At 57.7% G+C, this 13,280-nt stretch overlaps 1 protein-coding gene across 4 annotated transcripts; it reads right to left on the bottom strand.

Moving 5' to 3' along the window:
* Positions 1 to 342: 342 nt before the first annotated feature.
* On the bottom strand, positions 343 to 10,816 carry PPP1R1B (protein phosphatase 1 regulatory inhibitor subunit 1B). Of its 4 annotated transcripts, none has more exons than XM_050762919.1 (7): positions 9,984 to 10,816; positions 8,210 to 8,270; positions 7,885 to 7,907; positions 7,402 to 7,477; positions 3,369 to 3,572; positions 1,237 to 1,356; positions 343 to 1,147 (listed from the first exon to the last, which is right to left on the bottom strand). In XM_050762919.1, the coding sequence occupies exons 1-7, from the start codon at positions 10,062 to 10,064 to the stop codon at positions 1,098 to 1,100; spliced, it is 615 nt and encodes a 204-aa protein (XP_050618876.1). In that variant the 5' UTR covers positions 10,065 to 10,816; the 3' UTR covers positions 343 to 1,097. The 4 variants fall into 4 exon arrangements, with proteins under 4 accessions (XP_050618876.1, XP_050618879.1, XP_050618877.1 ...); XM_050762922.1 differs by lacking the exon at positions 9,984 to 10,816 and adding an exon at positions 8,741 to 8,937; XM_050762920.1 differs by lacking the exon at positions 9,984 to 10,816 and adding an exon at positions 8,639 to 8,657.
* Positions 10,817 to 13,280: the final 2,464 nt, after the last annotated feature.

Here is a 13,280-nt window from a genome sequence, read left to right as displayed (position 1 = left end):
ATTAGGCCACAGAGGCCTGGCTGTGAGGGAAAAAGGGGAATTTCCCGAGGGGAGCCCTGTGGGGATGGGGGAATCTTTGGAGGAATCCAGTTACTCGAGAAGGACTTCCCCACCCCACCCACCCCACCTGCCTCCTTCAGGTATCCCAAGCAGGAGCTAGAACTTCTGTGGTTCTTCCTCTGAGTGCCCCGAGCCTGCTGTCTGCCAGAAAGACTCCTAGACTAGAGGATTGGACAGTAGGGTCAAACCCCTAACCTTTGGTTGACCACTGGCCTTCCCTATCAGGATGCCCCATTACCTCCCTTTTCCTCCCGCTTCCCCTGAAAGAGGAGTCTCAGCACAGTTATTTACAAAGATTTATTACAGCACGGGAGGGGTTCAGGCCTGGAGTCAGGGAAAAAGGGGAAGGGGGCAGAGCAACTGGGGGACAAGGAAAACCTGGCGCCCCTACCATGTGCCCCACTGGGGATATATACTAGGCGGCATTCCTGGCATCAAAGCACAAAACGCAACGAAGAAGTCTCTGCCAGTCCATCTTCCAGGCACCCAAGAGGAGCAAGGTGATTAAGGGAAGACTCCCAAAATGTTGAGGCTGTGGAGAAAAACGCCTTAGTCCTGGACCCTGGTAGAAGCCGGTGAGAGAAATGGTGACTTGGAATCCTCCATAGGAGAGTGGATGGAAAAGGATCTAAGGGTACCTCAAGGTTCTCAGGACCTCCTTTCCCCAGATCTTAGGGTCCTGCCCTGTGGGTCTCCTGTGTCCAGGGGAGAGGATCTGGGGAGAATTGTGAAGGGCAAATCCCTGTTCCCGGTTTTCTGGATTTTCCAGTGCGCGCTGTCTCACTTCCCACCTCCCACTGGGTGAGTGGAGGAATGACTGGCAGGGGTAGGCATCAGGCAGCAAGTGCCCAGGTTCTCTGGGCATCAGCCAAAGGTGGGCAAACAAGCAAACACAGACCAGCCTTAGTCTTCTAGAAGTCAGAAGCCGCAGCCCTAGCAGGCGAGGGGAAGGGCACAAAACAGGGTGAGGATAGAGTGGGTTTCTGGGGAGCAGCGATGTCCCCTCCACTTCCTCCTGGGAGATGCAGGCTGGGTGCTTATGTGCCAGGCTCAGAGGGGGAAGGGCGCTGAGGTTCCTCCCCAGGCTCTGAAAGGCAAGCAGAGAGGCACTCAGGGCCTGGCCCCATCCACCAAGATCCCAGCCCCCCCTCCTCATTCCACACTCCCAAGCCTTACCACTTAGTGCTGGGTCTTCCACTTGGTCCTCAGAGCTTCCATCTCTCTCGGGCTCATCCAGAGGGGGTGGGCGCTCCCAGGGCCCCTCCAGACCCTGGCCACAGGTTGTCTTTTGCCCAGCTGGGGATGGGAAAGAGGAGATAAGAACACAGGCTCCGGATAGCCATCTGGCTGTCCTGGAGTGTGAGCTGAGTCTCTGACGGCTGAGGTTAAGCTTTCCAGGGGCATCATGGCAGCATGGAGAGAGCACTAGGCTAGAACAGCTCTCCCAGTGACTAGCCATATGGCTTACATAAGTCAGTTAGTACCTTTCTGAAGGAAATAGTAAGGGGGAAATTGTGTAGATTACTTTAAACAGGATGTAATAGTGAATACCTTGCCCAGACCAGCGCCAGCACCCAGGAGCCACCAGGAGTCGTGGTGGTTTATATTGCTCCATCATAGGGCTGTCATTTGAGCCAGTGCCCTGCCGCTTTTGTTTTTTTGTTTGTTTGTTTGTTTTGTTTTTGAGATGGAGTCTCACTCTGTTGCCTGGGCTGGAGTGCAGTGGTGCGATCTCAGCTCCCTGCATCCTCCACCTCCCAGGTTCAGGGGATTCTCCTGCCTCAGCCTCCCAAGCAGCTGGGATTACAGGTGCGTGCCACCGTGCCTGGCTAATTTTTGAATTTTTATTACAGACGGGGTTTCACCATGTTGGCCGGACTGGTCTTGAACTCCAGACCTCGAGTGATCCGCTGGCCTTGGCATCCCAAAGTGCTGGGATTACAGGCATGAGCCACTGCGCCCAGCCACCTCCTGCTTTTCCTGAGGGAACAGTCTCCTCTCACCTCTCTTCCACTGTTTTGGAGGGGTCTCAGTAGGAACTGATTCAGCTCTTCCAGCTGTCTCTTGCCCACAAAGGGCCTGAAGCCCAGCAACAGCTTTTGCCCCCATGGCCAATGCCCTCACTGCCAGATAGGCAGGCAGGAGGCCCAAGACCTTTTGTTTGTGTGGAAGAGCTGACAGCTTCTAGTAGGGGTGGTTGACTCTTCAGTATTCCCATAAATAATGAGACTAAACAGTTTAATGTACCCTAGGAGGGACAGATGTGGCACAGCCTTCCATGGCCAGGCATGGAAGAAACAACCATGGAAGGGGGTGAAATCTTCCTGCCTAGAAAATCTCTGGGCCTTGGGACTTTTTTTTTTTTTTTTTTTGAGACGGAGTCTTGCTCTGTCGCTCAGGCTGGAGTGCAGTGGCACAATCTCCGCTCACTGCAACCTCCGCCTCCCTGGTTCAAGTGATTCTCCTGCCTCAGCCTCCCAAGTAGCTGGAATTACAGGCACGTGCCACCACGCCAGCTAATTTTTTATATTTCTAGTAGAGATAGGGTTACACTATGTTAGCCAGGATGGTCTCGATCTCCTGACCTCATGATCTGCCTGCCTCAGCCTCCCAAAGTGCTGGGATTACAGGTGTGAGCCACCACATCCAGCCTGGGACCTTTTGTGGAGTGTTTTGGATCTGGAACATCTGGCTTAGAGGCCTTCTGTTACAGGTATTAGGCCCCTCCCTGGCCCCTCTCCCAGGCAGCTGAGGCTGGAGATGCAGGAGACCGGATTGGTTCTTGAATTTTAAATTCTACATCTAGACACTAGAGGGCACCCTCCCACTCCATCCTAGGAAGGAAAAAGAGGAGAAACAGACCTAACAGTCCTGGAGTGGGCAAGTAAATCAGGCAGCCCTCTGCATCCCAGCAGAGACCACATCCTAGGTTCAAAAATGCAGGTGACGGGGGTGTTGGACTCTCTTGGTCCTCCATCCCTGAATGTCCTCGCACCCCCTCACTACCATAGGTGGGAAGTCCTTTTTTGGCTCTAGCCTCAAACCCCAAACGGCCTGGGCCTTAATTCCCAGGGAAGAGAGGAATTATTAGGGAAAACCAGATTGGCAGAGGGACTGAGCCAAGGATGGAGGAAGCCCATGTCTCAGGTAGGACTGAGTGTGAGGCACCCCATGGAGCGAGAAGACAGGGAGGCCCCTGTGGTGTCACTACAGTTTGCGTGTGTGAGACACTAAATTAGAAGGGGACGTCCCCATATACTCAAGGAGGACCCACACCTAACCCACATGTCACAGGCACTTCAGCTTACCAGACTGCCTGATGACCTTCAGGACTTCAGCCTGGCTGTCCTCTTCTTCCTCCTCTTCCTCATCATCCTCCTCTTCCTCCTCGTCTTCCTCTCTTGGATAACCCAGCTCCCGAAGCTCCCCCAGCTCATCCTCCTCCTCTGAGGCCTGGTTCTCATTCAAATTGCTGATAGACTGTAGGTGAGACTCAGCAATGCGCTGCACAGCTGGCCCAGAGGGGACCCAGGAAGGCAAGGGTCAGCCAGACACAGCCCATGGATCTGGAGATAGTGTGTGGCCCAGCCCCCAGCCTCCTTCCCATAGGCCTGGGACAGAGAATACCCCCTCAGGGGCCCAAGTTCAAAGGCCAAAGGTTACAGGTCAGCCTGATGGGGGTCAGACCAGGGCAGAGGCAGCCAGGGGTATATTTGATCATGTTTGGCTCTCAAGCTGTCCCAAGATGCTAGCCCCCAGGAGGCTGCCACCAGGCAGCTCCCCCACACCATAGGGCACCAGGCTGGGCAAGACCAGGCGGGCACAGCAGCAGCTTAACATTCCCTGGCTGGAGAGCTTGATTTGCCAAGTACCCAGTACTGGAGACAGTATCTCCCAGCTTCAAGCCCAGGCAAAAGGCACAGGGCGTATGGACCACGGCCTGGGGATTTGCCACTTTCCATTTCTTGGGGGTGCCCAGCCTGCTGAGGGCTCACTGCTTACCCTGATCCTATCTCCCATGCGGTGCATAGTCCCCACTCCCTGGCACTGCCCAGTCATAGATGCCAATCCACATACTCCTGCCCCGGGCTCCAAGGGACAGAACAATTCTGAGGCTGAGGACATAATAGTCTGCAGCCAGTGCAGTCTGTGCCTGGGGATGCGGCGTGCTCAGATGCGGCCCCCACAATCTTGACCCACATCCCCAGGTTCCCAGCTCCCTCTGCGGTGACCTAGAAAGCAACCCCCCAGCCTCCAAAGACCTGCTCAGATAGGGCTGGGAAGGGAACAGTGTGTGCAGCTGGAAAGAAGTTTCCAAAAGATGGAAAGGGGCAAGGGGTTAGAGAAAGGGGCCAGGGCCAGGGGTTCTGGGGGATGGCAGAGTTTGAGGGGCCCCTGAGGAGAGGCTGCAGGAGGTGGCGGGATCTTAGAGCATATGGGACACAAAGTTCACAATTTGCTGAGGAAGGGCTGGGGGTGGGGGGATGGGGAGTTGCTGCAGCTTCTTCTTGGTCCGCCAGTGGCCCCTCCCCTCAGAAGGCCCAGGGGGGTAGCGCCAGGCTGGAAACCTCTGGCACAGTGAGCAGGGTGCCATGCTCCTGCCAACTCAGGGACAGGCACAGAGGGTGCTTTGTATGTGCCCGCTGCCCCACCCAGCCCCCAGCTCCCAGCCCAGTACCTCCTACTGGCTCTGGGCAAGCTATCCAGGCAATAAAAGCACAATAAATCACCCTGCCCTGACCTTGGGGATGCAGCGGAGCTTCATTTTGAGCCAAGTGTGAGAGCTCCGACCTTGGAGTACAACCCCTCAAGCCAAGACTTAGTGCTGGGCCCTCTCTCCAGGGCCCTCAGTTCTTCCCTGACAAGCCCCAACCCTGCCAGGCACCTTCCCTTGCCCACAAAGGGACCGAAGCCTACAAAACAGTGCCCTCCTAGTAGAGAAGGATCCATGAGGGCTGTGGGGGGAGGTAACGCAGGAGAGCAGGTGGCAGCCCAGGCAGCTTCCTTCTCCCCCAGTGGGGGAGGAGAGTTCACTTCGTGAGCCACAGTGACAAGAGAAGGTGTGTGCAGCACCTGCGCTGGTGCCCCGTGAGCCTCCCTTGCCTCCCCCACCTCCCTCATGCTTCCTGGGCTCTCTGGGGTCTCCCCATCACTCCTTCCAGGCTGTCCCCTTCTCTGCCACACTCTGGGAGCCTGAACTCCCCCCATCCCAAGTCTCCCTTTTTCAGCTTGAAGGTCCCCAGCCTAGCCCCAGACTGGCCTCCCAGCTCTTGATCCCTTCCCTGCCTCTACTCACCTGGACTCTCCTAAGATGTGGTCTAAAGGGGCAGTTGGGGGTGGTGCACATTTTTGGCCACTGCATGGTGCATGGTAGCACCCTGGCCCTAACATCTTCATCCCGGCCTGTTCCCCCATGCTGGTAGTCAAGAGCCAGGTGTTCCCCTCACATCCACCCAGCCTCTCCCTGCCCAGCCCAAGGTGGGAGGGAGAGGGATTTCTTAAATTCTCTCCTGAGAAGATGCCACTTTCTCTTTCATGCCTGCTTTGGGGCCCTTCCACACACCCCTCTAGGTGGGGAGGTCCTTCCGGGTGCTGAGCCACACTGCCCACTTGCTGCAGCTCTGACCTTTCGTTTTCCTGTACTGGGGAAAGTGAAATAACCCCTTCCCTTCTCTCCTCCCTTCCCAGCCTGTCCTCTCTGTTCCCAACCCTGGCAAGTGGGCTGACAGGTACACCTGTTGACCTTTGCTGGTGCTGGGAACTTATTAAACCCTCCACCGAAGCAGTTCCCAGCATACTCTTCCAGTAGCTCTCCCTCCCAACTTCCGGATGGGGCTGGCTGGGCAGGAAGAGCCCCAGGCAGGAGTTGAGGTGGGGGTTGGTAGGCATCAGGGCTTAATCAGGGAGAGGGCCTCCTGTCTCCTTCAGGTATATCTCCCCAGCTCCCTGACTAGAAACCAAGCCTCTTCCAGGTTGGCCCAAAAGTACCCCTCTGACTCTCATCTCCTTTTCTTTGCACACCTTCTTCCATCTTCCTGGACCTGGGATGCCCTTGACTGCCTGTTAAATTCCTATGATCCTTCAAATCCAAGCTTAAACATCTTTGTGTACCTTCCTTGACCCTTTTTTTAATTATTATTATTATTTTTTCCTGAGACAGGATCTCACTCTGTAGCCCAGGCTGGAGCACAGTAGTGCGATCATAGCTCACTGCAGCCTCAAACTTCTGGGATCAAGCAGTCCTCGTGCCTCAGCCTCCCAAGTGTCTGGGACTACAGGTGCGCACCTCTGTACTTAGCTCACTTTTTTTTTTTTTTTTTTTTTTTCTTGAGACGGAGTTTTGCTCTTTTTGCCAAGACTGGAGTGCAATGGCACAATCTCGGCTCACTGCAACCTCTGCCTCCCAGGTTCAAGTGACTCTCCTGCCTCAGTCTCCCGAGCAGCTGGGATTACAGGAATGTGCCACCACGCCCAGCTAATTTTGTATTTTTAATAGAGACGGGGTTTCTCCATGTTGGTCAGGCTGGTCTCAAACTCCCAACCTCAGGTGATCTGCCCACCTCGGCCTCTCAAAGTGCTGGGATTACAGGCGTGAGCCACCGCACCTGACCCACTTAGCTCGCTTTTTAAATTTTTCATAGAGATGGGGATCTCACTGTATTGCCCAGGCTGGTCTCGAACTCCTAGGCTCAAGCAGTCCTCCTGTCTTGGCCTCCCAAAATGCTGGAATTTCGGGTGTGAGCCACCTTTCTTGGCCCCTCCCTGACCCTTTGAGGCAAAGGCAGGGACCAAATCTGACTCATCTTATTCTGCCCAGTGCCCACCAACTCGGCCTGGCATATACTAGGTGTTCAGTAAGTGTGTGCAAAAGGAATGGCTTGCTTTTCCATGGAGAAAGGGAAGCAGGAAAGAGGAGACCAGTGTACAGATCTGTGCAAATGAGATGCAAATGGGAGGGGAGGCCAGGGGTAAAGCCCACAGGAGAAGGCGCCCTAGATGAGCAGGGGTGGGATGTGGTCCAGCACAGGCTGGTGAAGAGGAGCTGCAGGTGGAGTCCCTTCCACGTGGATGCCTGCTGTTGTCTTAGGCCAGCCATCTCTTTTCTTTCAAGCCCACAACCCGATGTTAAGGCCCACAGCTGCCCACTGCAGCCTCGGGGCTCCTGTGTTTTGCGAGGCCAGACTGAGAAAAAATTGGTCTTTACGTGGGGTTGTTGCACCACACTGACAGAGGGCTACGTGTGGCCAAAAAAATCCCTCCCCACTGACAAAAGCTCCCCCAGCGTCTGCCCAGTTCCAGAGATCAAGGGGACAGCCAGGAAGGTCGGTGGGGGGATAGTACCTTTCAGCGAAGGTGGTGTGTAGGCACAGGGGTTGGGTCTCTTCGACTTGAGATGGTGCCCCTCTCCTGAGGCTCTCTGCCAGGGGAAGTGCCAGGTTAAAGGGGCTCAGCAGAGGCCCCTTCCCTTCACCCTCCCTCCCTTCCATCCCACCCATGGCCACCCAAGCGGACTGATTTCGCCGCTGCTAATGGGTCCTGCACCTAGGCTGGGCCTCCCCACCCTGTGGCTTTGGGAGGGCCCCCATAAGCCATGGCCTGGTTTAGGGCAGGATTCTAGGTCCTGGAGGTTCCACCCTGAGTCTGAGCAGAGGAGGATCTGCTGGTGGCACCTGGCATGAGGCACTCTCAGAGGACTGCCCATTGATATGCTAATGTGTCCTCTTGGGTGGCACCCCATACTGGTTGGTTGTCACTGCAGGCACCCGTCCACCCCACCCCAAAGGGCCCAGGCATCCCTCCTTCCAGCTGCCCCAGGAAACTCACCTGGTGGGGGGAGGCTTCCTCCTCTGAGGAAGGCCACCAAAGCCAACCAAACCGGAACCGAGTGAGGAGGAAGAGGAAGAGAGATCAAGAATCCGAGTTATTTTCCCCAGGGTCTCAATCTCTGGGGACAGGGAAAGTGTGCCCTCTCCCTTCTGAGGCTGGGAGGTGTCATGTCAATAAATAAAGCCAATAGAGTTGGGTTCCCAGACCTTATCCACTCCCCAGTCTCCTGCTCTGACTCCTGTTCGTGGAACTTCTGCAGGGCCCCTAGGAAGGCATCAGAGCTAGGGTGGGACAGGGGCTAAGTGGACAGGGAGGGCCCTACCTGGTGAGGAGTGCTCTGAGAGCCGGAACAGCATGGCAGGCGTTGGTCTCCTGCGCCGGATCTAAGGAGAAGGAGGGAGGGGTGACAAGATAGACCCCTGCAGCCCCCCAGCCCACCCCAGATAGCAGGGAACAAACAGTGCTTTGGAGTCCCTGGAGAACCTTTGAATCAAAGTCTGTCAGAGCCAAAAGGAACTCTGTAGCTCACCTAACCCCCTCATTTTATAGAGGTGAAAAAGCAGGGCTCAGAGAGGTTTGGCAGTGTCCTCAAGGCCACACAGCACACCAAGTCCAAAGGACAAGAAAAACCCCAGTCACTGACTCCCAGGCCATGCCTTTCCCACTCCATGGCTACTCCAGAACAGACATTTCCCTTCCTGTCTTCTCCCACCAAGGCCCTTCCTCTCCCCAGTTTCTGAAAACATCAGACCTCGGAAAACATCAGACCAAAGCTGGCTACAGCTGCAGCTGCCAGGGCTGGGCCCTGGGGAAGATGCCCCACGGGTCATGGCACCCACGTGGCCCTGCCCACCTAAGGTCAGTTCAAGGGCTCCAAACAAGCTGGATCCAGCTTTTCAGAAGGAGACTGAGCCAGGGCACTGCAGGCATCCCCCACCTCCAGCTGAGGCTCAGGGACCCACAGGGGCCTGGGGGGGACCTCTCTGGGGGCCTGGGTTTGGGCTTCTCTGCCAGTCTCTGTAAGGCTGCAGAACTCTTCACCCAGTCCTTGTGAGAAGTGAAAAGTTGCCCTCCTGCTACGTGAGCCAAGCTGAATTGGGGGGAGGCGGGTGCTGAGCACTCCCAGCAACTGACCCCCCACCCCTCAGCTTGGCAATCGGACCAACTGTCAGTTAATTAGGTCCCTGTTGAGCTCCAGGGAAATGCACAAAGAGAACCAGGTGAGTTAAGCTGAAACTGCCACCTCCCCTGCCAAGCTCCCCACAACACCCTCCCAACCCAAAGCTGCTTAGGCCCAGGGCTGTACCCCCTGCCCTCTATCTCTCCCCACAATGACTTGGCCCCCTCCTCACTGCTCGGTGGGGAGCCAGCTGCCTCTCAGCAACAAGTGACCCCTGCTCCACTAGGGACGGGAAGTGGAGCCCTCTGTCACAGCACCCCCCAACCTTTGGAAGCCCCTCAGCCCCCAAGAAGGCTCTCGGGAGGACTCAGTAGTCTGTAGGAAGACGTCTGGCTTTCTGATGACTTGTCACCTCTCCCTCCTTGGGGTTGGGGCTCTGGGGCCTGACAGCAGGAGGTCAGAGCAAGGTTCTGGCGACCCCAGCCCAGGCACACACGCGGGACTAGAGAGGGACAGGGCAGTGGGGTCACCCGGTGGCAACCTCACACTCCCGCCCTGGGTGGCGAGATCAGTGTCCGCCGCTGCTCACATCTGACCAGCTCTGGGCTGGAGCCAGGCGAGCGGTCCCGGTGGTAGCCTATTAGACTGACTACCCTTTGGGGACTGTGCTGGGACCAAAGGACGCCCCACTCCCGGACGGTCTGGAATCGGCCTGTCCCCCCACCCCCGCACCCCCAGCCTCACTGCCGGGAAGTCTCTGGCCCCGGGATTAGGACCAAAGCCGCGGGAAAAAGTTGCACGAGTCTCCAGCTAACTTCACACGCGGCCCCGCACCCAGTCCTGACCGAGGCAGAGCCCGGCTCCCCTTGCGCCCCCACCCCCAAGGCCAGTCCGGCCGGGGCAGCTCCCTGCGAGTGCGAAGAAGCCCCGCGGGGTGTGTCGGGGACACTGCTGGAGTGGGGCGCGGGCCGCTTACCATCTCCACCTGGCGGGGGTCGAGCTGGCTAGGGGGCGCGGGAACCGAGAACTGGATCTTCTTGCGGTCCTTGGGGTCCATGGCGCGTGGGGTGGGCGGCGGGGCTGGGAAGCGCGACTCGGGGTCCGGCGGCGGTCTGTGCTGGGCTCCCCCGCGCAGGTGGCGGGCTGTGCGGCGGGAGGAGGAGGAGGGCTGTTCGCTCACGGATAAAAATACCGCGCCCGCCGAGGGGAGGGCGCGGAGCGGGAGGAGGGTCGGCGCCCGGGCTGGGCGCGCCCCCAGGCTCTCGGGACTCTGGGGTCGCCCCCCGCGCTCGCTGAGCCGGGTCTGTGCCTCGCTCCCTCGCACTCCCCGGCCTGGGTGTCTCTGCGTCTCGGTGTCTCTCCCCTCCGGAGTGTCTCTGCGTCTCGGTGTCTCTCCCCTCCTGAGTGTCTCTGCGTGTCTCCTCTCTCTGCCTCTCGCGCCCTTCTCCACCTCCCTCCCTCAGCCTCTCCTCCTCTCCGTGTGTGTCGCTGCCTCTGCCAGGCTCACCCCTCCGGTCCCCGCTTTGGGGTCCCCAGCCCGTCCCCTCCGCCTGGGACTGGCGCCCGGGTGCTCGGAGGGAGGGCTTAGAGGAAACTGGCCAATGAGCATGGAGAATCGTGTTCTCCTAGGGCTGGGAGGAGGGTGGGAGTTAGAGCCAAGGCCGGGGGAGCCGGCTGGGGGGCCCCCTGCGGTCTCCCCAGAACTTGAAGCTGCATTATTGATGGAGTCCAGCAGAGAGGATAAAGGGGGAGGGAGAGAGAGGGGCAGCGGGGAGGCAGGACTCTGGCTTTAACCCCTTCGTGGTCCTGGCACTGGGAATTTCAGGGAGGCCTGTGAGGTCGTGGGGAGAGTACCAGCCTGTCACGCTGTGAATGGGGGTGTCCTGGAAAGGCAGCGAGTGTGACTGAGTTGTGTGTGGGAGGACACGTGTCAGTCATCGTGGCAGGGAGAGTGTGCAGGGGAGTGCCGGGGCCCTTTGGTGCCCATAGCCTGGGAGTGTGTGTTGGGGGGTCGGTGTGGTGTGTGTCTGTGTAAGTGTGTCAGAGTGTCAAAGATGCAGGTGTGAGTGGCAGGATGTGGGAGGACTGCGTGTGTGCAGAGGAGGGTGTGGGTGTCGGGGAGGATGTCAGAGGCTGTCAAGGTGATGGGCAGGCGTGTGCCAGCTTGCAGGGAGTGGGGGACTGTATCCACAGCTCCCACCGTGCAATTGCTGGGGGTATGAGGTTGTGAATGTGTGAGCGCTCCTGTGAGGGAGAAGGGGAATGCGCCCTGCCATGATGTACCCTGGATTCACGTGGCTCCTGTCTTTCCTCTCCAGATCTAATGGGGTGGGGAGGACAGGACCGACCCAGAGTTGGGCGGTTTGGGGGCTGCCTATACACGTGCCATCACATGCGTGAATTTGGTGCATTCCGAAGCAGGGTTGGGGGAGACAGGTGTGAGTCTCTCTCTCTCTCTAGAGGTGTTTGTGTGTGTCTCTGGAGCGGGAACAGGAGGAGCTGGCCCCGTGGGTGGAATGTCCCTATCTATCTGTCGGGGCCTTGGGTACCTTTGCGGGAGCTGCTGTTTCCCTCCTTGGGGCTGCGCAGGGGGTCTGAATGCTTCTGTCTAGCACTGAGAGGGTGCGTGTGTAGGCGTGTACATAGCATGTCTTCCTGGGGCTCTGTTTGTGTTGGCATCCTCTGTCCTGGTCACTCTCAGGCCTGAAACTGCCAGGAGCCTTCCCTACCCCCAATCCTCCTGCGGCTTTTCCACTCCCAGCCCCAGCATCTGGGTCCTTGGTGGAGTGAGAGGCAGAGGAATCTTCTGGAATTGGGGTCAGGGCCCACTCTGGGGGTGAGGGAAAGAGTGGCAGGAGGGCCAGAGTGTTGCTCACAGGAGCGGGATGCCCTGGCCACCCAGCTCCGCATCGGCCAACCCCAGGCCTGGCTCAAGTCCCCGCATGTTTGTTGACTTATATACTTGTTGGGAAACAGCCGGATGCCAAGTTGTCGGCCCAGGGGTGTAGGCATCTCTGGCAGCCCCTAGCTTGGCCCAGAACCTCTGTCGAAGATGGGGTGTGGTGGGGAGTGGCAAAGGCCAATTTGGCAGTGCCTTGGGAGGGTAAATAAGGAGGCCCTGAAAGGAAGAAGGGGTACAGGAAGGGCATGACCCAGGCAGTGGCCCGGACAGCCACTGGGTGGGCAGAGGTGGGGAAGGGGCTTGTGGCCAGTGCTGGTGGTGTGGGGAAGGATCGTGGGAATGAAGGGGACAAAGGACAGCTGGGAGGGTGATGAGAGGATGGAGACAGGGAGGCATGACCACCAGTTGCACCTCAGAGCCTGTCGGAGCTGAAAAGGCCTCAGGGAACTTGGCAGCTGAGCCCCATTTGAGCAGGAGGGCTTATTTACGGAGGCTCTGCTGAACTTACTGGAGCTCTGGGAGACCCCAGATCAGGAAACATTCCCTGGATCCCAGGCTGGGGCAGCTGAGAAGGGAGATGAGGGCAGAGAAGCCTCCCTCTCAGCTAGGCCTGGAAGATGAGGTCTTTGGGAGCAGAGGGCCGGTGTTTGCCCATCTCCCCCAGCCTGTGGCCAGGCATCCACACTTCTGGCATCTAAATCCTGGGGCCAAGAAGGGTGGGGAAGACTGGCTGACAGAGGGACAGACACAGGGGACAGACACGAAGGAGGAGGAGGAGACTGCACAGAGACAGGACGTGAGAGAGAGATTGAAGGGAGAGAGGAGAAAGCAAAGAGGGACAGAAAACATGGTTGAGAGATGGAGAGACAAAGGGAGGCAGAGAGAGAGAGGGAGCCTCACAACGGAGAAAGGCAGAAGACAGAGATGGAGAGAGAGTAAAAATAGCTCAGCATTAAGATAATTGCAGCTCACAGCTCTGCCCTCCGTTAGGAATTAAATTAGGTTTTATTACTTTGATTTTTCTCTCCTGGATCCTACGCGACTTCTCAAGAACTTGGGGAAAAGTTTTTCAGGTGGGCGGCCAGGTGGTGGGGGCTGCGTGGGCGACAGAGGAGGAAGGGGATGGGACTCTGGGGAGCTGGGGGAGGGGTGGGCAAGGGCAAGGAGTGGGGAGGGGCTGCTGGGGACAGTGGAGCCCGGCAGGGGCTGGGGGAGGTGGCCAGGACCAGGCACAGGGTGGGGGTGGGAGGGCGCTGAGAAGCAAAGGGCCAGGGTGCCCTGCATTCACTTTGACTTAGAATTAATCATATGCAAATAAGATGTAAAAATAATATGCCACTCCTTGGTTATTATTCTTGGGTTAGAAGCACA

Source organism: Macaca thibetana, chromosome 16, assembly GCF_024542745.1.
Source record: "Macaca thibetana thibetana isolate TM-01 chromosome 16, ASM2454274v1, whole genome shotgun sequence".
Taxonomy (NCBI): domain Eukaryota; kingdom Metazoa; phylum Chordata; class Mammalia; order Primates; family Cercopithecidae; genus Macaca; species Macaca thibetana.
The sequence above is the reverse complement of the archived record's forward strand: the minus strand, read 5'-3'. Positions and strand labels throughout refer to the sequence as shown.

Bases quoted from the DNA above. Each gene is read 5' to 3' on its own strand.
- PPP1R1B (XM_050762919.1), bottom strand. From the start codon at position 10,064: ATGGACCCCAAGGACCGCAAGAAGATCCAGTTCTCGGTTCCCGCGCCC. The intron at 7,908-8,209 runs GTAGGGCCCTCC...GGCCTTCCTCAG, and splicing joins CTCAGAGCACTCCTCACCAG to AGGAGGAAGCCTCCCCCCAC. The intron at 3,573-7,401 runs GTACTATCCCCC...CCTCTGGGCCAG, and splicing joins CACACCACCTTCGCTGAAAG to CTGTGCAGCGCATTGCTGAG.